The sequence below is a fragment of the Lytechinus pictus genome, chromosome 7, assembly GCF_037042905.1.
Source record: "Lytechinus pictus isolate F3 Inbred chromosome 7, Lp3.0, whole genome shotgun sequence".
Lineage (NCBI taxonomy): Eukaryota > Metazoa > Echinodermata > Echinoidea > Temnopleuroida > Toxopneustidae > Lytechinus > Lytechinus pictus.
The window spans coordinates 28,498,458-28,518,954 of NC_087251.1; the positions used below are offsets into that span (position 1 = coordinate 28,498,458).

Consider the following 20,497-nt stretch of genomic DNA (forward strand, 5'->3'; position numbering starts at 1 on the left):
TTTCAATTTTCATTTGTTTCAGGAACTTGCAGTGGAAATTCAAGGATATGAAGATGAGATTCAGGCCATCAATAACAAGACCCAAGAGCTCCAGGAGGAAGCAGCTAAGAGGACAGACTTCAGGCAGACATATCTTTCCACCCTCACCCCTCCTGGACCACCTATGGTCGCAACTCCAGAGTTTGGTGTTGGTGCTCGTTTAGTGAGGAGAGGTTCACCTATAAGAACTCCATGGAGATCATTTTCTCCAGAACCTATGCAGACTTCATCACCAGAATCAAAGAGGCCTCATGGTGATCTTGACCTCACTGAAGAGCAGCCTCCAGAGAAAAGGGTTCTTTTTTATGACGATCCTTCATTAGCAGAAGTACATTATGAATGCCCCAGAGATGAAGTTGACAGTTCACTGGTACCTCCCTCAATGTCAGGTAAAGACAGCAAAATGTCAACAGAAGATATGTCAGAGTCACCTAAACAACCTTCAAAGAGATCTTTTGATGATAGCGAACATGAACAGTCACCTAAAATACTTGCCACATCTACACCTAGACCAGGTTCTGCTGACAAACATTTGGATGATTCAGATCCTGAAAAGACTATCTCGTCCAAAGGGTCATCAGACCCTTCTAAACAGGTACCATTTCAAATTATCACTGACAGGGGGCCTGCATTTGTTCTTCGCCCGGCAGGCTCCAGTTCCATAATTGGACAACCCGGAGAGGATGGAGATGCACCCGGTGGAGGTGATCATCAAACCCAATATGTCATACAGCAAGCCACACCATATCTTTCTCCTGTTGTTGTTCAGAGGGTGCCCATTACAGAAAGTATTTCACCAATGATGGTCATTGATCCAAAAACAGGCAAGACCATGGAGGCTGTACCAACTGACAATGTGGATGATATAGAGAATAAAATAACAGCTTATATGGTTGACCCTGAAACAAAAGAATTGGAAATACTTGATCCTGAAAATAAAGTAGCAGTTGTGGCAAAACCTTGTGAAAGTCCAGAGAACGTTCCTTTAGATGAAGTTGTTGTTCCATTAAAAGTCAAACCTGTAGAATTGGCTCCAGATTTGATGAAGAGTTTTCATACCTCTGGGCCTTATGATCTTGATAGGTACAAGGACCTTGAAGGTACTGATGGTGACAAAGGACAAGCTTCTGTTCAGAGACTGAAAGAGGAAGGTGATGTTGATGGAGGAACAATAGCTGATAGTGCTCATGGAAGTAAAACACTTCATGTAGGCTTACCTACCAGAGCCCCAACAAAAGACATGATATTGTCACTACCTTCTGATAAAGGACCAGCTGATGTTCGGATTCCTACAGAGCGTGATGATACAGATAGTGCTAAAGTATTTGACAATATTGAGAGTGCCAAAGAACCAGCTAACATTCAAAGTGTTAAGAAGGGTTATCAGCCTAGTCTGAACATCGGGCAACAAGAGGAACAAGATATATCTAAAGAGCCTTCAAGGGACTTACCAGTTACTCAGACATATAGTGGGGAGCAGCCATTGCTCCCATATATGGATGATATGGATGCAGAAATATCCGAATTAGGAAAAAGTAGTAAGAAACCAGTTACTGATCTGCACCAATTGGTAACCACCAAAGGACCTGCATATGAATTGCGACCTCTTGACTCAGACTCTAAACCTTCAAATCGTGGAACAGATGGTCTCTCATTTGGAGCCTCTTCAGCAGACCCTGTACCTAAACAGTACACTGTCTCAAAGACGACTCACTTTGATGGTGTTCCTGAAGTGGTTGGTCATGCTCCTGTGCTCAAGGACCAACGTCCTACACTAATCAAAGACCCATCATCAGACCAGATCTTAGAAGCTGTTCCTATAGTTGATCCTAATGATTTGAAGAATAAGGTCACCGCATATGTACAGTCTGATCCACAAACAAACACCTTAGAAATTATTGATCCTCAGCAGGGGCAATCTTATGTGGCCAATGCTGTAGATCCTGAGCAGTTTGATGACAGCACTTCACATTTGACCATGTTGGATGAAGATAAACCAGCTCTTCAGCTTGAAACAAATAAAGGGCTTGCATATGTATTACATCCACTGAATGAGGAAAAATCACCCATGAAAGACATCTATCCTGCAGGAAAGAAACCTGAACAGAAGAATGCTGAATTCACCATTGTTGATGAAGCAAGACCAGCAAATACTGTTCTTGTTACAGGTTCAAGAACATCACCTGGCATCAAGCCAATAGAGATCATTGATGAAGTTTCAGGGCAGAAATTTGTTGCAGAACCTGCTACTAATGTTAATGATCTGATGAGCAAGCCCGCACTTTACCTGCCAAAGACAGCATATAAGGTCAAATCGGTGGTGATATCTCATCCTGAGACAAAAACAGAAATAGTTGCAATTCCAGCATCAGACCAAAGTGAGAACGACCAACCATCAAATCTTGGAAGTAGTAATCTTCTTGGTCCAGAAAGAGACCAAACATTCATGAATATTCCTAGTGCTATCACCTTAAAATCAATGAATGTTCCTGTTGTAGATCATCAATTTGGCCATCCTGATCCAATCAGTAAAGCATCAGCAGTTGTAAGAGAACCCATTACTCATCAAATTGTAACTGATCATGGGCCAGCATATACCCTCAGGCCTCTTACTGCCGTTGGTGGCCCAGCAGCAGGTGATGATGATCCAGATGTGGATTTTGTCCTAGCCAGCCAAGGACAAACAGATGAACCTCCTGTTGTCACTGGGGAACAAGAGCTTGATTCGCTGATTCAACCAATACATATTAAAGATCCAGAATCTGGCCAAGTTATGGTTGCTGAACCCATGACAGATATGAATAACCTCAGTGGAGTGCTTGCTGTGATTGATAGTCTTGATGGTAACCCTCAAATGACCATCTATAATCCTACAACAAAGAAGTCTGGTGTAGCACTGCCAACAGAGCAATATTGCCCTCCTTCACCAGGAGTGACCCCTTACTTCAAGGAGGATTCAGATTTGACTCCTGATGAATTGGTAACAAAACCAGTTAGCGAAGTTGGCGAAGTTCTACAACAAAAACCTGTTACTTCAGGACAACAGATTCCAGCACAAGATGTGAATAAGCCTGTGAGGATTGATGATGCCAGAGGCAATATACAGGACGGTGACAGCAGCGATGAATCTCCCCATGAAAGAAAAGATTCTGGATGTCCCTTGTTTTCACTGTGTCCTGTTGAATCAACTCCTAAATTAGATTATAGGTTAGAGCCATCTCCTGGTGCAATTAATGTTAATGAGAAACATTCAACTGAACATCCTCTTTCATATCTTCATGATGGTTCTGATAAATTTGAAGAATTATTGGGTAAGCCTGCTTCCAATCAGGTTTTGACATCGCTCGGACCTGCATACTTCTTGACCCCAGTTGAATCATGTGGAGACAGCAAATTGCAGTCTAAAGATAATGACAGTGTACCTCTCCTTGTTACAGATCCAAAGCCACTGAACACCCTTCCAGTGGTTGTTGGATGTGAACCATTTCAAAATGGAGGTTTCTTTGTTGAGGATCCAGTGTCTAAGAATACATTCAAAGCAGAGCCAGTTCACAGCCTAGATGTTTTACATAGTAAACCAACTGTCTTTGTAGATGATCCAAGTAAACCCGTTCAGATCCATTTTCCAGATGCATCGGTTATACCACCAAATACAAATGCTGATGAAGATGGAGTAAAGAAACTTCAGTCAGATAATTTCCTCACTCCATCTCAAACTCCTTCAGGAAAGTCACTTCAACCTGAGTGGGTAAATCAAGACAATGCAGGGCCAGGCAGAGAAGAAAGGGACACACTTTGTCAAACAGAACTGGACCATTCCATGCTAGTAGAAGACATGGATAGTGTATTGACTATTGACAGTGGAGCTGATGAGGCAGATAGAGCTCTTGTTCCTCAACCATCAAAGAAAAACATTCTACCAGGGAAGGTCAAGCATCAACTCATCACTGATATTGGTCCTGCCTTTATCCTTGTTCCTGAAGACAAGTTAGGAAATGGGGGAGATGGGGGTGGAGGATCCTCCACTCCTGATGAGTACATATTAGCCACATCTTCAGACCCAGCAAATAAGCCATCAGTGATCGGTTCAAAGCCATTTTCACAGAAGGAACCATTTGTGGTCAAGAATCCCAGCACTGGGGAAACTTTCAGGGCTCTCCCTGCAGAAAGCCTCCAAGACCTTCATGAAAATCCATCTCTGTATGCCATTGACTCACAAGATGTTCCAAAGGTGAAAGTTTTTGATCCTTCAACTGGCTGCGCATCTGTAGGATTTGGATCAAGGGCACCAGAAGTTAGAACCTTGTCACCATTATCAGAATTGAATGAAACTCAACCAGTTTCACAGCTTTTGACTAATAAGGGACCAGCGTATGTAATGCATCCATTTGCTGGGGAAGGTTCAGGTGTGCAAAGTGTCTTATCTAGAGGGAGGATACCTGAACCAGAGAGCACAGATTACACTATTGTTAATGAAGCAAGACCAGCTAATCCGGCTGTTGTGACAGGCTCAAGAATGTCAAGTAACATCAAGCCGATAATGATTCTAGATGAAGCCTCAGGGCAGAAATTTGTTGCAGAACCTGCTACTAATGTTAGTGATCTGATGAGCAAGCCCACACTTTACTGGCCTGAGACGACAGATGTATACAAACCAATGCTGATATTCCATCCTGAGACTAGAACAGAAATAGTTGCACTTCCGACATCTTGCCCAAGTGAACTTGACAAAAATCAAAATTTTGAAAGTACTAACCTACCCATTACAGGGTCTGCTGTTGAACGAGATGGAGACCAGTCTTCTAGGGATATACCAAGTGTTATTACCTTGAAAGGTAATAACCAGACTGATAGCCAGACTGATCCAAACAGTCTCTCTGATATATTCCAGAAACCAACTATTTCACCATCAGAAAGGTTAAATAAACCTGAACGGATAGAAGAAGATTATAACAGGACACCCAACATCGGAAAGGACGCGCCTCATCATATGGGACTACACAGTTCTGTGACAACATGTGAAATGGATAGCATGTCAGATGACAGTGATGTTGATGAGGAATTTGATGGTCTTGTTCCTCAACTATCAAAGATAAACACGCTCCCAGGGAAAGTCAGGCATCAGCTAGTCACTGATATTGGTCCAGCCTATACCCTTGTGCCTGAAGACAACTTAAAAAGTGGGAGAGATTGTAGTGGAGGATCCTCCACTCCTGATGAGTACATATTAACAGCATCTTCAGACCCAGCAATTAAGCCATCAGTGATTGGTTCAAAACCATTTACACAAGAGGAAAAATGTATTGTAAGGAATCCCAGCACGGGAGAAGCCTTCATGGCTGTCCCTGCAGAAAGCCTCCAAGATATTAATGAGAATCCATCTTTGTATGTGCTTGATTCACAAGATGGTCCGTCGGTGAAGGTCTATGATCCTTCAACTGGCTATGCGTCTACAGCATTTGCGACTACTTTACCAGAAGTGATTGTTACTCCGGAATCACCCCAGCTAGATAAAATTAGGCCAGTTCCACAGCTGATAACAAATAAAGGACCTGCCTATGTGCTGCAACCTCTCTCTGAAGATACTACAACTCCTCAAGATCTATCATCTATTGGGAAGAAACCAGAACATGAGAATGCAGAGTACAAAATTGCAGATGAAGCAAGACCAGCAAATGCTGCTGTTGTGACAGGATCAAGAACTTCAGCTGGAATCAAGCCAATAGAGATTCTGGATGAAGTTTCAGGACAGAAATTTGTTGCAGAACCTGCCACTAATGTCAATGATCTGATGAGCAAACCCACACTTTATCTGCCAGAGGCAGCTGATCTGTCTAAGCCAGTGGTGATTTTCCATCCTAAAGCAAGTACTGAAATAGTTGCATTTCCAACTACACCTCAACCAAGTGAATTTTCTAAACAACCATTATTTGAAAGCACGTTCCATCCCGATTCTGAGGGTGTTATGGCCCCACGAGATCAGTCTCTAGGTGATATTCCAAGTGCCATCACCTTGAAATCAATGAATGTTCCTGTTGCAGATCATCAATATAGCCAGCCTGATCCAAACAGTCAAATAACACAAGACATGACAGAACCCATCACTCACCAAGTTGTCACTGATCATGGACCAGCATATACCCTGAGACCATTCCCTGAATTTGGGGGACCAGCAGCAGGTGATGATGATCCAGATGTAGATTTTGTCCTTGCCAGCCAAGGCCAATCGGAAGAGCCTCCTTTAGTGATCGGGGAACAGGAACTGGAATCCCCCATCCAGTCTTTGCATGTTAAAGATCCTGAATCTGGTCAAGTTATGGTTGCAGAACCCATGACTGATGTCAATGACCTTACTGGCGTGATGGCCATTGTTGGTAGTGATGATGGTAACCCACAAATGACTATCTATAATCCTGCAACAAAGCAGACTGGAGTGGCTGTGCCAGCAGAGCTATATCATCAACCTTCATCAAGAGGAGGTCCTTCCTCCCATGATGATTCAGGAGTAACTGTGGATAAATCAGTACCAAAGCCATCGACATCAGACCAACAATCTCCTACGCAAGCTGAAAGGGACCCTGCCAAGAGAATGGATGATTCTCCAAACAAACTCAGCAGTGGTGAATCCACTGATATAGCTTTACATGAAGAAGGTGAATCTGATCCCAAATCAGCAGTTTGTCCCTTGTTTTCACCCATTCCTACTAAAATGAATGCATTGGAGTCACCTGCACAGCATAATGTAGCCCCTGAGGATTTGGCTCATGGAAAAGATGAACCTGGTAAACCTGCCTCCATTCAGATTTTAACATCCCTCGGACCTGCATATGCCTTGACACCAGTCGAGGAGCTGGTTGAAGCTGGCAAAGTACATTCACCAAGTGACAGGGGACAGCCCAAGAAAAATGACAAGGCAGATGCTATGCCCTGTATCTTAGCAGATACAGAGCCTCTGAACAATCTTCCAATGGTTGTCGGATCAAGACCAGCACCAGAGGTGAAAAGTTTCCTCATTGAGGACCCTGTCTCTCAAAAGACATTCAAAGCAGAGCCAGTTCACAGCTTAGATGTTTTACACAATCAGCCAACTGTATTTGTTGTTGATACAAGTAAACCTATTCAGATTCATTTCCCAGATTCATCATCAACAACGCCAAATAAAAACACCAATGGAGATAGGAAAGAGGGATCTCTTTCAGATATTTTCCAGATACCAACTGAGATTCCATTAGAGAGGTCACTTCAATCAGAAGAGGATATAAAGTTTTATGAAGATGAGTCTAGGGAAGGAGATGAAAGATCTCATCAAAGACCTCATTCCACCTTACTGATGCAAAAGAGACACAGTTTATCTAGTGACGACAGTGATGCTAATGAGGAATGTCTTGTTCCTGATCCTCATTCATCAAAGCGAAAGGTTGTTCCAGAAATTGTCAAGCATCAGCTCGTCACCGATTTAGGTCCAGCCTATATCCTAGTACCAGAAGACAGTGTTGGATATGGGGGAGATGGAGGTGGAGGATCCACTTCCCCAGATGAGTACATTCTAGCCACATCTTCGAATCCAGCCAACATGCCATCTGTTATTGGTTCACAGCCATTGTCACACAACCATCCATGCATTGTCAGGAATCCCACAACAGGAGAGACTTTCAAGGCTGTACCAGCAGAGAGCGTCAAAGATCTGAATGAAAATCCATCTCTGTATGCCATTGATTCCAAAGATATCCCTGCAGTGAAGGTGTTTGATCCCTCAACCGGTTGTGCATCTATTGGAGTTTCAGAAAGTGTACCAGAAATTGAGGAACTTGTGAGTGAATCAAGATTAAAACCAGATAAGACACCACTGACATTCAGTTTTCCAGCTACTGAGCCTGCAGTTGACAAGCGCACTAATCAGAATGATCAGCAATATGACAGTAATAATGCTCCTCGTCAGTCTCCCGGTGTAAGCGGTGATAGATTATTTCCAGAGAAGAATAGACAAGAAGATGACTCCACTCACTCTGATGATGATGTATTTGAGATTGACAAACCAGAACCCTTAGAGCCAAGTGATGAATCAAATTGGGATACTCATACTGCCACAGATGTACCATTTTTACTTGGCTGGATGGAAAAGGAAAACAAGAAACCTATACCAGAATCTCAGCTGGATTCCGCATCAGTTACTGCAGGAACTCCTCGATCAGTGCCACCAGTAGAGCAAATCCTCACTGACAGAGGTGCTGCATATGTTTTGACTCCTGTATCAGAGTTAAATGATCATGGTGGTGCTGCTATTAGTGGATTAGGGGTGACTGGTGCAACTCCTGGTGCTGGAAGTTCAACTCTTGCCACATCGCCAGACTATATCATTGTAGAGGATACAGAATTGAAGAGATTACCAGTTTTAACGGGCACTCAGCAAACAAGAGATGTAGCTCCTTTTTTCGTCAGAGATCCAAAGACAGGTCAAGACCTAGCTGCTATTCCAGCCACAGAGCCAGATGACCTGCAAGGTCTTGTTGGATTTACAGATGATCCTAAGGATGATCCCTTGATGATACAAGATATGCAAACCGGGGAATCGATGATTGCACTTCCAGCATACCGGATCCCTGATGAACTAGGACAGGCTCAGTCACTCCCACCCAGGGATTCAGGCTTTTACTCGGGACCAAGCAGTATGGCAGTTACTGATGCAACATTGAAGGATACTACTGATTCAGATGATAGTTCGGTAGATTCTCTTCCTCACCATTCCAAATCAGACATACCACATTCATCTGAATATGCTGAAGTGCCACTGAAGAATTTACCAAGCATAGAGGATGTTCCAGATGAACACTATCACACTGATTCCACTGACTTTTACACTCCTGATGGATCACCAGTTCCATGGCAGGCAAAACACAAATCAGCTCCACAAGATCTTGACCTTCAAGTCTCATTGCCAGATGAACGTAAATATGAACCCGTTGTTTCTGCTGCTGATCTCCTAGATCAAACACTGCAGATTCAACCTGTTGTAGTTTTGCAGAAGGATTCATCACCCACTGAAGAGACTCCCGGTTTGATGGAAAAGGATAACCATCAAGGCACAACTAATAAAAGTCCTGCAGAAGCTAAAGACACATCTTCAAAAACAGTGAATGCTTCTGCAGATGATGAGCCAAAAACATTGTCACAGGATATGCCACTTCCTGTTATATGCCATGAGGGCTTGATGGGAGATGTGAAGGATCCTTCTGCACCAGATGGTAAAGCACAGAAGATAGACCAACTCAATCGCTCATGGGATGCTCTACAACATAAGGTAAATTTGATTAAACTGCAAATTTAATATATGAATAAATTAAGTTAACTTTATAGCAAATATAAAATTGTAAGTTTGTGTAAAGGAAAACAAGACTTTGAACTATTTTGGAAAGTTTACAGCACTATCATGCATTCTTTGGTTTTAAAAGTTTTGCCAGTAATATGATTGATATTACAGTATGTCAATGAACTTGTGACAGTTTTTGATACTTGCATTGAATGTTTGGTTTTCCATCAAAGTTTAGAATAAATATGCCATTAAGATTAAGTATTCTTTGACAATCCTTGGTGGAATGAGAATAATGGATCATAGTTATAAAATGGTGATGGACCTTACTGAGGTATTATTGTGGGTTCAAAAGTTTTTGGTCTTACCAGCTGGTCAAATAGCAAATAAATTTCTGTAAAATTACTACTCAGATTGATAAATTTGCAATGATATTTGGCGCATTTGCAACCAAACTATGTTGGTAGGTTCTCTCAGTCACCACATTTTAATGTTTTTCAGGTTCAAAGAGCACCATGAAATCAATTTAGAATAAATTAACATTACTGAGAATAAGTGTTTGCAAAAGGCGATACACATTTTTTCTTTCCCATGTATGTTTTATGTTATATAGATGGAGGAGAAGGAGCGTCTCCTGAAAGAGGCTTTAGCCAAGCAGGAGGATTACCAGAATGCCTTGTCTCAGATCAACATTCGACTTGCTAACACGGAAGCTCATCTCAAAGAGATCAAAGACACTCCCATGGAGGCTCGTAACCTTGATGAACATATCCTAGAACTCAAGGTTGGCATATTTCATTGGCTTTCATCTACTTGGTAAAAATCTATTTCCCAGACTTGGGGCATTTCATCAACATTTGGTGTTTGACTAGTAGTCAGACCTGACAACGTTCCCGATTTTGATTGGCTTAGAAGCACAGGTGTCAACCTGTAACTATGGTTACTGTCGGATAAAACATACCTTGTTAGATAAAACATCTGACAAGAGCTGTCATGAAACACTCCCATTATCACCTTTCCTACCCTAACCTACTCAGTTCCCCATTACATAATCTGATAACTTTGCCAAGGTGATTTAATGGAATCCCTGTTTTTGAAGGCTGCTTTTATGTTACCACAGTTACTAAGTTATGATCATAGTAATATTATAGGCCTATACAATATTGCTCTATTTCATTATCAGTAGAACTCAATGCTGATGGTCCAACCATTACTATGACTAATTCGCACGAGCTTCCAGATTCCCCAAAATCTTATGACTGTGGTAAAAATGTCTGTAAAGCACTTTCAGGTGTTGTCCTTATGTAATAAGGTATATGTAAATGTGGAATTATCATCCATGTCATAAACTGGAGTTTGAATGCAGAATGTTGTTATGTTTTCATTGTAGAATCTGATAAGCGAATGCAGTGATTTAGATGAGAATGTGAGCATGGTTGAAGAAAAAGCCACAAGGTTGAAGATTCCCCAGGACACAGTCCGAGAAACAATAGATGATCTCAGGAATAGAGTGGATAAGATCAAGACTGATGCAAGTGCGCTTCTCAAGAAGTTACAGGTAGGAAGCCAAGACTCAATTTCATCCTACTCAAGTTTCATCTGTTTTCTTCCTGAATAATGTGTAGCAAGGTTATATGCAATCACTCTCTGTTATATGTAGATGTTGTAGTAGTAGACTTTTGGGTCTAACTTCTTTAGCTTGGGGCTAGTCTGCCACAAAATCAGAAATCCAAGTAGATTTCTATGATGCTGAAGTAAATTTTTTTTTCTGAATATAATCATGTTCGAATTTTAGATTATGATTATTTTGTTAGTCTTTTTCTTCCCTACAGCATTTATTTTTTTTGCAAACATCAATGTAGTTGAGGATTATTCTGATAAGAATAATTAACTCCTATTTTCCTATTTTAAACATTATGTTTTCTAAGTTTGTTACTTTTCATTTACATTTGTTTTGTAGAAAGAGAAAGAAGATGAAATGCTTGTGAAGGTTAAACTGGAGGTAAATCAGCAAGAATTGCAACATCTTGATGATTGGTTGACTGACTTCAACAAACAGCTTGAACCAGATGAAGAGTTAGAGAGTGGTGATGAGGAATTAAGTGCTTCGGACATTCAGGAAAAACTCCTTCAAAATCATGTAAGAAATCTCTTAAGGTTTTTAAGTTTCTTGTCATTTTATCATCAGTTTGGAGTATTCCACTTTTTTTTTCCATGGAACTCATTTTTCCAGGAAGGTCTTTTAAGCCTTTTCAATTTGGACATGTACTATACAATCCCTTATCATGATATTATATACTCTAACCACATTTTTCCTTGGGACCCAGTGAAAATCTTAGGTCATTTGGAATCCTGATTTATTAAGAAAAAAATAAATGGAATCATCAATCTGAACTGAGCCCTGTCTCACAAAGAACTGTGATAGATTCAATTCAGTCGTAAACTGAGATGATGGAAATTGTGTAGGGTAAGAGTTTTATATCAATTGCAATTAAGGTTTATTTATCACAAGACCATGTAAAACAGGGACCTGGAATTTTAAGCAGTTTCCTTTTGATTGACATTACGTAGCATAGAACCATTTCTCCACATCCTGTCTGGTTATCACTGACAGTTTCCTCTTTCTTCACATCCAGAATCACCAGTTGGAGTTGAGTCGCAAGCTCCAGAAACTGAACAACATTGAAGAGAGCATTGAGCAGACCCTGGATGCAGCCACCTGTCAGATACCGGTCCTGGCAGAGCACCTTGACACCACCGTACGGCACCTTCACAACCGCATGGATACCTGTAAGAGAAACCTGGCAGACCAGAGGGAACACCTTAAGATGCTGCTGAACACCGAGCGGCTGGCTCAGGAGTACCAGAGCGATGTGGCCAAGCTCCAGGATTGGCTGGAGCAGCATAGAGGCTTGATGTCAGCACCGGAGGGAGGAGTGACTAGCAAGTTGCCGCCTGTGGAAGTTGGAGCTGAGATGCTGCAGCAGCAGGCTGAACTACAACAGGTGAGTCAGATTGTATTTCACCAACTGTTATTGTGGTATATTAATAAATGTTTTATCCACATCTTCCCAGTAAGCAGGATTTTGATGTGATATTGCTTGGTGGAGGACCTGCTAAAACCTGTGGCTAAGAGTACTTAACCCTAAGGGGACTGGGCTATTTGAAATGTATTGAGCTCGGGGGGGGGGGGGGGGGTAGGGGGGCATGATGGGACCCCTTCTGATCTTGCCCGTCGTTCGTGCAATTGCACCGAAATATGGCACGCACATTTTTTATGAATAAAATATGCAAATTTATTAATGAAAAACATTGTTTGCATATTGAACACCAAATTTTCATCTTTTTTTTCCAAATGTCATCTTTGTAATCTTGTTTAAAGGATTCCGCAAAGAAAGATTGCAAAATTCAAATTTTTCCTAATGTATTTCTTTGTTTTCAGAATTTCTTATGTATTTTTTTTCATCTTTTGTTTTCATTGTTTTTTTTTCAATTGAAATTATTAAACCATTTAACAACTGAATTAAATCATTAATTAATTAAGTAGACCAATTAGAATAAAAATAATCATCCTTTTATGAATTGCATCTCCCATATACATGAAGTATAAAAATTAGCCATTTTGGGCTTAACATTCTCTTATAAAAAGTCATGTGGTGTCGCGATGCTGTACCGGTATGTCGTGAATTTGGTCTCAAAAGTTACGCAAGATTTCAAAGAAAAAAGTCATTAATTTTTGTGGCGCTATCTTTTCGCAGTCCGGAAATATTGCACAAAGCATTGAGGGGGGGCATAATGGTTCCCCCAGTCCTTTTAGGGTTAAGGCATTAACAAATTGGCATTCAATAGTATAGCACATTCCACACCCCGTTTGTTAATACCATAGTTGGTTTGTATGTGGTTGCTATTTTTTTGTTGCCATATACCCTGTTTTTCTTTTGCTTTATTTGTTTCATTTGTTTAATTTCACCATATGGTTAATTTTACTTTTAAAAACAAATCAATGCATTTTTCAGGATGTGTTTTGTCTAGTATTTTTGTCAATATTGTGTATGGTTTTGTCTGTGGATGTTATCACTTTATGGACTTTCAGTTATTGACATACATGTACCGTGAGTAAGGGTGTATTAACCGCACCTTTTTCTCGGCGGGACAGAATCAAAAGTCGGGGGTGCGGTTTATACACGGTGATAGGTCTGAGCCAAGCCAATCTCGGCCCTATACCACTACCAGTGTACAACTCGCGTCGGGTGGCCGAGCGTAGCCGCTTGGGGCAATGCCGCTTAGAGGGGCATGAGCCGCGGGTATAAAAGGGAAGCAACTATGACTACCGGTATCTACCGTAAATGTCCCTCAAAGTTAGATTACGGTAACAAACGCACCTACCTTCACGAAACTGACATTTTGAATGGTGTGACTTTGTCTTTGTTGTCATTTATTAGTCAACGCGGCAAAGTTCAGACGCCGATCGATAATCGACCGAACAGCGCTGTACGGTGCGGCTGGCCGAATAAGACACGCATAGTAATGTTTATCGCAACGTCAACGTAAGCTGGCGCTTTACCTTTCAGTGGCTGTTATAATGTTTGACAAATTATTGGTATTATTTGACAATTTTGTGCCATGAGGAGGGAGGTAAACGGAAGAAAGTTTCTTTCATTTGCCTTTCCTTCATTTCTCTCTATCATCCATCATCTTAAAATCAATCTTCAATCCCCGTCTTCATTCCTTCTGACTTTTTTTTTTTTTAATTATTATTCATTTTATTCCCACCCAGAGCTCCCATTGAAAATACGGTATACCGGTACTAGCATTTTTTTTCCTATTTGCTGTCTGTAAGATACCGCCACACACGTACTGAGAACTACCGGCAGTGGTTCAAAGCAGACAAGAAAAACACCTGAACAAAATCGCAAATTTCTCGTATCTTGAACCTTCCCATATTCCCGTGTCTGAAATTCATGTCAAGACATTGAATGCTAGACAGAATTCTGAAAGCAAAAGTGGGGCTGTGATGCAGGAAATATGGTATGAACGATCTTCTCGAATGGGTGAGCCCCCATGTTGATGCTGGTATCGGTACTTGCAATGAACACCGGTACCATATGTGTGTGTGTGAGGTGAGTGTGTAGTTGGCCAATAATGTCGGCAATTTGCAGATAAGTGACGAAGCGCTGATTTCCCATCATTTTTTACCAGTAATACTTTGATTTTTTTTTTTTACATTTTTGGTTCTTGACTCTTTCTTAAATACGCATATTAGAGATAAAAAGTCAGTTTGATGACTTTTTTTTTTGGATTTTTTTTTTTTTTTTTTTTTTTTTCATCCGAAAATGGGGGGTGCGGTTAATACACGGGTGCGATTAATACACCGTTACTTACGGTATTCATCCAATTTTTGATCAATTTATCTTATTTGTTGCTTCATTATTGCATTCAATTAAGACTAGTAATAAAGAAAATATTCTACCCTTTTTATTATTATGCATTTTGCAAAGACTGCTTCTATGAGTTTTACAAATAAATTATCATTGCATGTAGTGATGAATCAACAGCCTAAAGCAAGCTTAAAAATTCATTTACTTATTTCTATTTCTGCATAGATGGGTTTTTTGTACAAGTTGCACGCTGAAATTTGATATATTTATGGGATGACATGAGATTCAAAATGAATATACCTAAACCAAACAATGCATAGTGTAAAGCAAATGACCTATATAAGAAAAGTAAATATTCAAGAAAAAAACGAAACAGAAAGAGAGAGAATGAGGGAGGAATGCATTCGGATAACATCAGTAAAACAACAGAGAAAAATAATCTTTAAAACTTTTCATGATTAACAGTAGGTTTATTTTCTTAGATTAACATCAAGCATTAGTAAAGTGAAAATTTCATCTTCCTGATATTAGCCGAGATCGAAATTGATCCTACATCACAAGAACTTTGAGATCCCCCTGTCACCTGCAAACAGGTGTCAGAGATGTGTATTAAGCTGTGTATGTTTGGATCATTCATGTTTAGAGATTGGAGATGATCATCACCTTGGATGGATTTCAAAGTGAAAATTGAGAGTGAAAATATGACAGTTTTACTGTAAATATTTTAATCAAAATGTGATCACTGCTTTCAAAGATACTTACATTTCCAAAGTTATGCTAATTGTATGCCTTGGCTGAGGCAGATCATGGTCCATGCTCTATCTTAGTGGTGATGCATTTGAGGGACGTAATTTGCATTTTTGGATTAAGACTGGATTATGGGAGTTACTAGGTCAAGGGTTGAGTTAATGAATTTGCATTTCATTTCAAGTTTCATTTAAAAAACGAATATATTGTGTTTTCACTTGAATTTCGCCACAGATACACTGATAATATAGATTGATTTACATATCTTTATATTCACCATTTGTGAAATCCTTTTTATATATTATGATTTTTTACTATTACCATCTCATTTCTTCTACATCAGCTTGCTTTTACTGATATTACAGTAAAAGAATGTGAACCAGTGGCTTAAATCTAATCGTCTTAAAGAAATGTTAATATCCATGTTAACATGGACAGTTTTAAGAATAGTGTTAATTCATATTTAATTAGCTTGATGTAAAACCTTGTACTTTTAATTTAATTATGGTTTTTATGTGGCCGTCATGGGCCACTTTTCATCATATTATGATGGCAACATCAGGCCCAAAGAACAATCTAAAAAAATTGATATGAAGAGAGGCTTGTCTGCTTTGAAAGCAAAAAAAAAAGAAAGTATCTAATAATAGAATACTATTTAAAACGTATAACTTCTGACGGTTTCCATGGCGAAGAAGAATAGTGTAGTAGGTTTCACGGTACACCATGTATCTTTCTTGGGCAGATGTTGGTCCTGAAAAGGACCACCCAATCTCAGATACATGGTGTTCCGTGAAACCTACTACACTATTTAAAACTTATGTTGAAAAAATTAAAATTGCATCTAGGGTACTATGATAATAGGACACTAAATCATTTGTGATGAATCATATCAAATGATACCATTTTGCATGTCATGCTCTATCTTTATTTGACTCATTGGTGTCATTGCTTGTCTTGGTGATTTAATGCAACTTCCTTCAAAGTGTCTCCATTATGACTGGGATTTTAAAAAAGATATCTGTCTGGGGCTTTAGAATTTGACCTACTTAATCATTAAAATTAAAATAAAGTGAGTAGATACTTGATGTAATCATGTTTCCATATAGGAAATGCCCTCTGTGTGATAAATAGGTCATGGATGCCATCATGGTGAGTTGGTCTTTGTAGTTCATGTCAGGTCAGGAAGCGTCTTTTCTTGGGGTGTCTTTGACTTTGTGAGAGCTTTCACACGGTATTTTAAGCTTCATTTTAATTTGAATGATCGTGCATGGTATGTGCTTGAATTGGAGTGTTGACACAAGTGCAGAAATTGTAATTAGAATTGGAATGAATTTGTTTTTTCAATTCCAAGTTAGGTTCAAGTAACATGTTGCTTATATGACTGTGGAAGCTTCACATATTTTTTTTAGTTCTATACTCATGACGAAGTTTGAATGAGAGAATTCAGAATACAGAGCTGCATTTCTAATGAAAGATGACGAGGCCCATGGACTTTTTTTTACATCTTTTGCAATCTTCTAATCGTAATTTTAAAACCAATTGTTTTCAATGTTCATTGCATTCAATGTTCATTGCATCACCAATGAATTGCACCATCCAAATTGGGTTGTCTTTTTATCTGGTTTGTAATAATCTTAAAATCCCAGTTGAAAAATCAACTTAATAATCACCCATCTGAAAAGGCCCTGAGACGGCATGAATAAGGGCAATCCTAAACCTCAATTTTGCTTCAAATTCTAATCTTGTCACAGCTAGGTTTGTTTGTAGATTTCTCACATGTTACTAGTCATATCGTGCAGTATTCGTGAAAAATTCCATCATAATATGAAATATGAATACTTTTGAGATTACCTGGGACCTTTACAGGAAAGCTTGATGAATCATCAAACAGGTCAGGTATTTTTGGTGTTAAAGTTGTATATAGGTCATCGGCGGATCCAGGGGGGTGGCGCAGGGGGCGCACGCCCCCCTAATATTTGAGCGGCGCCGCTCAAAAAAAAAAAAGTAAAAAAAAGAAAAGGACGTGCGTCGCTTGAAAAAATAAAAATAAAGGAATGAAAACTGCCTTTTTCTCAACAACTTCGCCGGTAGCTGTGCGCTGCCTGCATATAACTGGTGCCGATTAAGAATAATCAGCGCCACCTTAATCTAAATCGGCGCCGGGCAAGAATAATCAGCACTGCCAGAGTCTTAACCGGCGCCAATCAAGGATAATCAGCGCCACCTAAATCTAAATCGGCGCTATCTGGTTATAAATCGGCGCCGGTAAAGAAAAATCGACGCTGCCTGAGTTCTTACCCGGCGCCGATCAAGGATAATCGGCGCCAGTCAAGAATAATAGGCGCCTCCTGGTTCTAAATCGGCGCCAGTCGATTATGAATTGCCGCTGCCTGAATTTTACGTGACATCTGTAAAAATAATCAGCACTACTTGTTTAAATCGGCGCCGGTCAAGACAAATCGGCGCTGCCTTTGTCTTAACCGGCGCCACCTAAATTTAAATCGGCGCCGGTCAAGAATGATCAGCGTCCCCTGGTTCCAATAAATAGGCGCCGGTAGAATAATGAAGAAGGGCCTATATTGCCAACCAAATCTTGATCGGCGCCGGTCAAGAATGATCAGCGGCACCTAGCTGGTTATACATTTGATTGTTGAATGGTCATAACGAATAACAAAGCTTATCGCATGCCCTTACAGAGTGGACTGGGACAGTTGCCCCCAGATGTCATGAAATCTTTAATTTGTTGTTTTAAGAAATCCCAGAATCATACAAAAGTGTAGAGCAAATCCTTTAATTTTGATCTTATTTTCCAATGCTTAAGTAAAAAAAAGGTCAGTCACTTTTCTTCTTTACACATTCCACATTGTACCACCTCTATGGCCTTTAGTGTAAGACAGCTACTCTAGTGTTTTATGAAGATGATTTGATATTTTAGTCTAAAACGTTGCTTATACCGGGAGTGTATAATTACGCAACCATGCAGACATATATTCGTTAGACCTTAAACCACTAAATATCATTTTCAATGTATTAATACAGTTTGTCAATACCTTTGTTTTAACGTTTAAATGTTTACGCCACAAAATTTGATTTATTTTCATCTTCCATTAAGTTAAATATTATTCATCTGATCACTCAGGAAGAAGTTTAAAACAAAGATAACGATACCTATAAAACTGGAGAACTTTTTCCAAAGCTCTGTCTTGAAAGATCTCTTTCTGAATTCAGCTCATAAGCATTATATCCAGTTTCATCAAAGTAATTAGATAAAAATTACTCATCATTACAAATTGCATTAGATTTAGTGAAAACCATCACAATATATAATTCTGTATATAGGCCTAAACATCATGTACATGAAAATTGAATGATGATATATAAACCTGGATTGGTGATGTATTACAAATGATTCATCATGACTTGTAGTATCATTGTATATGCAGTGGCGTCGATCCGGGGGGGGGGGGGCAGGGGGCGGTCGCCCCACCAATGAAAATATTGGGTTTGGGGGGCAAACATATCGTTTTGCCCTCCCCCAATAGTTCCGCATGTGCAAAAATAAAATAAGATGGTAATGTTACACATAAATCAGCAAGTGAGATAGAGCTACACAACTCGTTCTTTATTTAAAATCGTGCAAATTGTCCACTTTTCAGATTGGAATATAAAAATTTTCAGCTCGCGCTTCGCGCTCGCATCATTTCTGTAGCAAAACCCCATACTTTTCATGATTAAATATATGTGAATAGAATGTCCCGTTTTCAGTTCTAATCAAAAGAACTCCCGCTTCGATTTGCAATAATCTTTTGTTGGATATAATCTTGTTCTCTATTAAAAACGTCCATTAAACTGTCATTTTTTCAGATCGAAATATCAAAATTTTAAGCTCGCGCTTCGCGCTCGCATCTATTGTTTTTTTAGATACCCATCTTAATCATTGGTACCTAAATGCTTAGAATATAAACCTTTCTGGTCAGAATATAAAGAAATTTTAGCTCGCCCTCGGCACTCGCATTATCTGTGTAGTGAGATATGTATCCTCCTCATGAGTTACTACAAACAGTCCTAAACAGGCACCTTTTTTCAGGTCAGTATACTATAAAAATTTCAGCTCGCGCTTCGCGCTCGCATTAATTTGTTTGTGAGATATGTGTCTCTATCTCATGAGTCATCTCTATATATATATATATATTATATATACATATACACCTTTTCCAACATTATCTTTTATGGCGCCGGTGAAGTGCAAAAATTTGTGCGCCGCTCGGCAGTGCGCCCCCCCTTTCGCAAAAAGCTGGATCCGCCTATGTAGGTGAATTATTGACTGCAGGGATTTTCTAGGAAATGCTGACTTTGCTCATGCCCTCAGAAGATCTATGAATCTGGAACAAAGTTTGAAAATAGGATTAGAGAGCCAGTGAAGGATGAGAGCAAGAGAAGAGATATTGTAAACACCCCCAAATAATAAATTGACTCATTGTTAAATACATGCCATTGATCAGAGTACCATCTTATGATTAACAAGGGAGGAGGATCAGCAAACAGTCCCCCCCCCCCATGAATGAATGAATGAATGAATAAATAAATAAATGAATTTAAAAAAATATATATTAAATAAATAAATAAAAAATAAGTAAATTCTATCACTGTTAAATTCAAGTCTTGTGATAGAGCAGCCCCTTTGAAAATCGTAGTACGCATTTGAAAATGCCCCCATTAATTAATTAATTAAATCTAAATTGGCCCATTATGTGGAATGAAATTGGCCCATTTTTAGCCTAGTATCTAATGGAACATTGTAACATTGTGTTCCCTGAGTAACAGAATTCATTAGTTAATTTGTTGAATTGAAGCCACTGTAAAACCCGCCGTCAGCGAAGAATTAATTATCATTTTCAAACAACCCCCCCTCCCCCCATATATAAGGTCATTGTCCAATACAAGTCACAGCCTACTGTGAAAAAGTAAAAGTATCACTCTTTTTTATATGATGTCAGTCATTGATATCCTCTTTATAAACATTTTT

At 39.6% G+C, this 20,497-nt stretch overlaps 1 protein-coding gene across 1 annotated transcript in view; it reads left to right on the plus strand.

Annotated features, from left to right (window-relative positions):
* The window catches only part of LOC129265311 (nesprin-1-like), a 111,626-nt gene extending 98,584 nt beyond the window's left edge, over positions 1–13,042 (plus strand). The window contains exons 98-102 of the mRNA XM_064102408.1: positions 23–9,337; positions 9,960–10,130; positions 10,737–10,904; positions 11,307–11,486; positions 11,983–13,042. Of these exons, the coding sequence (XP_063958478.1) occupies positions 23–9,337; positions 9,960–10,130; positions 10,737–10,904; positions 11,307–11,486; positions 11,983–12,441 (10,293 nt within the window). The 3' untranslated portion in view covers positions 12,442–13,042. The remainder of the gene's footprint in view (positions 1–22; positions 9,338–9,959; positions 10,131–10,736; positions 10,905–11,306; positions 11,487–11,982) is intronic.
* Positions 13,043–20,497: the final 7,455 nt, after the last annotated feature.